Raw genomic sequence first — 4971 nt, 5'->3', positions numbered from 1 at the left:
ATAGGTCTTTAAAATGTCATACAGTCTCTCTAGAGTGAACTCTTTATACTCTTGTAAGTTTTAAAGAAACTGTAATTGGCTTCCATTCTTTTGGTAAAGACCTTATAAATTTAAGGTTTGAGTCCTTGGATTGATAGATCTTTCCATATTGTTTCAATTCGTTCAGTGATTTTTGGAATCTACTAAAGGTGTCATTCAGAGTTTCACCATCTTCAAAATGAAAATGTTCATATTGTTGTATGAGAAGTTGCATCTTATTTTCCCACACTTGCTCAGTTCCCCCACACGGTATTTGAACTGTCCCAAACTTCTTTAACTGACTTGGAGCTTATGACATTATCAAGGCCATAGAACAGTATGTTCATAGCCTTTTTGTCTTTGAGAACTTCTGCAATATCATCAATAGTCCATTCAACTTTAGGTTTTGGGATCGTTGGCTCAGCTCCAGTAGCATCACCAGTTTCTGTAGCCACGCCTTGAGAGGAACATGAGGACCATTATCTATGCAACTCACATAGCTTTCATCTTGAGAGAGCAGATGAAGGTGCATCTTCACTTTCCATTCATGATAATTTTCTCTATGCGGGATAGGAATCTTCACTCCAATTTCTTCTTACTCATGTTGCTTGATTGTCTTGATCTTTAAACTCTTTGTATGTCAAGATCTTGCTCTGATACCAATTGTTATTCCCAAACAATGAACACAACACAATTACAGAAGGGGGGTTGAATGGAATTCTGATTCTTTTTAATTTTCTTCTAGATTTCAGAGGATTGAATAAAGTGTGTGTTTGAATTGCTGTAATGTAAATAGAAAGATATATATATTCAAGACACAAGAAATGACCCTCAAAGCTTTAAAAACTTTCCGGTGGATAGTCTTTCCACCACACACACACACACACACACACACACACACACACAGATATATATATATATATATATATATATATATATATATATATATCTGTATATATATATAGGGGCTTGTTCCACAACCAAAGGTGGATAACTATTAAAATATATCCAACTTATTTATAATCGTCCATTTAGCAATGGACGGCTAGGATTAAAACAAGCTACGCGATGTAAAAAAGCGTATACGCTATATCATATAGCGTAAGAGAAGAGCCGGTTTTTTCCCTTCTGGGTTTACGCTCTATCATATAGCACATTCCGTATTACCGACATTTGTCAGGGGTTATGACGAGCTCATGTTAGAGACTTTTGGTCCGACTTATGAGAGGCCCGACTTCAAGAATGTGCTGCCCAAAAGGAAGGCAAGAAGGACCACGGAGTCATCGAGTCAACCGTCTGGGAGTGATTTCTTCAAAGAGTACGAAGCCTATGAACATCCTACAAGTTCTCCTTTCGAGACTACACAGTATGATGTCGGGCCCAGTGCACCTCAGTATGATGTTGGGCCTAGTGCACAGCATGATGTCGAGCCTAGTGCACCTACATTATATAGGATGGAGATTGAGAAATGAAAATGGAGAAATGGAGATGGAGAAATGGAGATGGAGAAATGGAGATGGAGATGGATGGTTTATATAGGATGGAGATGGTGGTCAAGCAGTCAGTTCCCATGGGAAAGCGAAGCATCGATTTCCGATGCTTGACCACGCTACATTATATAGCGTAAGTGGATTTGAAACAGTCACTACGCTTTATTATACAGCGTAGGGGAAAAACAGAGCAATTTGGACTGTGTTTACGCTATATAATATAGCGTAAGCATAAAATTAAAAACAGAGCAATGAAAACAATGAAAACAGAGCAGTTTTCATTGTGCACCCTTAAAAACAGAGCAATTATATCAACTAAATTCATACAAAATTAATTAAAATCATACAAAATTAGCAATTGCACCACAAAAATTACAAAATGCAAACAAATAAAATTCTACAAAATACCAAATGCAAACAAACATAATATCAATTAAAATCATACAAAATTAAAATCACACAAAATTCTACAAATATTTTCATAAGAAATTAAGATACATCGGCATACAAATAAAATTAGCAATTTGTCGCTAATTTTGTGGGACAATTTCTTGAATCATGTTGGGCATCAATTGCACCACAAAAATTACATTTTCGACCTTTTTTCGCTTTGCCGCGCTCTATGCCACTTTTCACCCTTTCTTTTTTACGACCTTTGGTTTGAGATAATATAGGATTTCTCAAATCATTGAAATTTTCGTCATCATCGTCATCCCCGAACTCATGTGCATCATCTTCTTCCTCACGCGCACGTTTTTCCCCACTTTCATTCGGAAAATTTTCAATAAAATTCGATTCTTTTTCAATCACACTCATGAGATAATTGTATCTCGCTATTGAACAACTTCCGCGAGCTGCTAAATCTTGAAATGCTTTGCATAAAGTACTGTATCGGGCGGGTTGTGATTCAAGGAAATTACCAATTTTAGGACGCTTGTGTTGTAAGGCTCCAACTCTTTTATTGCCTTCAATTGTCCATCTCAAAGTGATGCACTGCTTTGGAATCTCTGACCATTGCATCTTATACAAGTATCGAATAATATGACGGCAAAGCATTCCCGAACTTTCAAATTTTCGACAAACACAATTTATGTTGCCATTCTCGGTGACGAACAAAGCATAGTGTTTTCTATACTCCTCTTGGACCGTTGTTTTGTATGCCTCGTAATGCTTGTAAATTGGATTCCTCTCTCTCTCAATCACGACATAAGCTCCACTTTCTTTGAGTTCGTGTTGAAAACGTCTAAACATTTCTTTTGTGTAAATAGATGCCGCATGACTCTCCAATGATGATGATGTTATTTTGGATCTTTCCTTGTTCTTTGTTTCGTAATCAGCCTCTCTTTCACGTAAATATTGTTTCTCCAACGCTTTCTGGTGAATTCTCTATAAACTCCTTCAAACCGGTACTAGCATTGACAAATTCATCGAAGAAAGAATTCATTGACTCACTTCTGGAGGTAGTGGTCATCCCGGTTGTGAAGTGCAGTTTAGTGTAAACACGGACCCACTTGTGTCGAACGGAGTACATATATATCTTGTAACCAAGAATGCTTCATCAAATCGTATTTTTCAACTAATGCCTCCCACCTATCTTCGAATTGTGCAACCGTTAGTGACTTGTAGATGCAAGAGTTGAAATCTTCTTTGAAGTGATCATGATTTGCATATAAATGCGACAATTTTTCACCAAATTTTGTACTTATATGCCACGTACAATATAGATGACTTGTGTTAGGCAAAACTTCGGCAATAGCATTTCCAATAGCAATGTCTTGATCGGTGATGATCGTTTGTGGAGCCACATTCCCCATAGCCTCCAACCAACTCTTAAACACCCATAAGTAAGATTCTTCGGTCTCATCCCTTATCAAGGCAAATCCGAACAAAATCGACTGATAATGGTGATTTACCCCCGTAAATGGCACGAACGGCATGCAATACCTATTAGTACGATATGTGGAGTCAAAAACAACAACATCTCCGAAATTTTTGTAGGCATTGACTGATCTCGGGTCAACCCACATCATGGCCCGCACACGATTTTCCTCGTCCACGTCAACTTTATAGAAAAATTCACCTTGACTATTACGTTTCAATTCTCGAAGTAATGCCAAACCCTCTAAAGCATCACTCGAATCAAACACATAATGTCGAATATCACGCAATACATTCCGAACATCTTGATTACCAAATCCAATATTCTCCAAGCCACCCGTTAACTCCCCTAACACGTTTAAAGTTTTTGAAGGCCCAATACCCGATTTATTCAATGTTATAATCAATTGCCGAATAACGGGAGTTATATTCCTTGGCCGTTGCATGAAAAGCACTTCATCCTTTGAAATCATCGTGTGATTGTGTTTTAAATAAACCGATGTCACTTCCCATTTATTCAATTTTTCCCTATGCACAACGTACATCCGCGCCAAGCAATGCGTTCTACCAATAGAATCCCTATTTCTCTTTTTTTTGTGAACATCCTTTTCTTCATCCAACGACTTTGTTACTATTCGACCACCCTTCCGACATATATACAAACGCGAACAAATTCTCTTACTTTTCACACGCCTATGTGTGGTTCTAATTATCATCTCAAAACCAACACGTCTACCATAATCCCTATAAAACATCTCCGCTTCATCTAAGCTATCGAATAATTGACCAACACAAGGACAACTCTCATTCAAATCATCATCTTTTGAATTTTGTTTCTCACAAAAATCATCAAAACATTCACCCCCAACCTCCTCAACATCATCATCCCCAACCTCCTCCACAACCTCCTCAACATCATCATCACTATCATCAACATCATCAACATTCACTATTGGGGTCTTTTTAGCATCACTATCATTTTCTTCTTCAATCTCAATTCTAGGTTTAGTAGGTGTAATGGGCTTACTAGGGGATGTTAATTTAGAAAAGATGAAAGATGCCATGAAAATATGAAATCTAACCTTAATAAAGAAGTCCAATAAAGCTCCAAGCTCCGAGCTTCAAGCTATAAGCTTCAAATTTCAAGCTTTAAACTCCAATAAAGATCCAAGCTAGCTTTTAAACTCGAATATAAGCTCCAATATAGGTGTATTTTGTGTATTTTGTGTGTATTGGGTTTGTATGCTCTAAAAATGGTGTATAGGAAGAAGAGGTCGTGTTTTTAGTTTTTGAAGCTGTGTGGATCTAGACGCCATATAATGTAGCGTATGTGGATCTACTGAAAAGCGTAACCTGTTCTTACGCTGGATTATATAGCGTATACGCTCTTTTATATAGCGTATACGCTTTTTAAAGTTGCGTATACGCTGTTTTAGTGTGCGTATTATCCAGGATCTACTTTGAATTCTGTGCGTTGATTGTCCTATTTTGGACGGCTAGAGATCAGTTGGATGGATAAGCTAGTTATCCACCTTTGGTTGTGGAACATTTTCCATATATATATATATATATATATATATATATA

The 4971-nt window shown here is 37.2% G+C and overlaps 1 protein-coding gene across 1 annotated transcript; it reads right to left on the bottom strand.

The window, feature by feature from the left end:
• Nucleotides 1-272: 272 nt before the first annotated feature.
• Nucleotides 273-4450, bottom strand: LOC108221454 (protein FAR1-RELATED SEQUENCE 5-like). Its single transcript, XM_064093863.1, has 3 exons — nucleotides 3038-4450; nucleotides 2099-2894; nucleotides 273-475 (listed from the first exon to the last, which is right to left on the bottom strand). The coding sequence occupies exons 1-3, from the start codon at nucleotides 4448-4450 to the stop codon at nucleotides 273-275; spliced, it is 2412 nt and encodes an 803-aa protein (XP_063949933.1).
• Between the last annotated feature and the right edge of the window lie 521 nt (nucleotides 4451-4971).

Source organism: Daucus carota, chromosome 5 (genome assembly GCF_001625215.2).
Source record: "Daucus carota subsp. sativus chromosome 5, DH1 v3.0, whole genome shotgun sequence".
NCBI lineage: Eukaryota > Viridiplantae > Streptophyta > Magnoliopsida > Apiales > Apiaceae > Daucus > Daucus carota.
The sequence above is the reverse complement of the archived record's forward strand: the minus strand, read 5'-3'. Positions and strand labels throughout refer to the sequence as shown.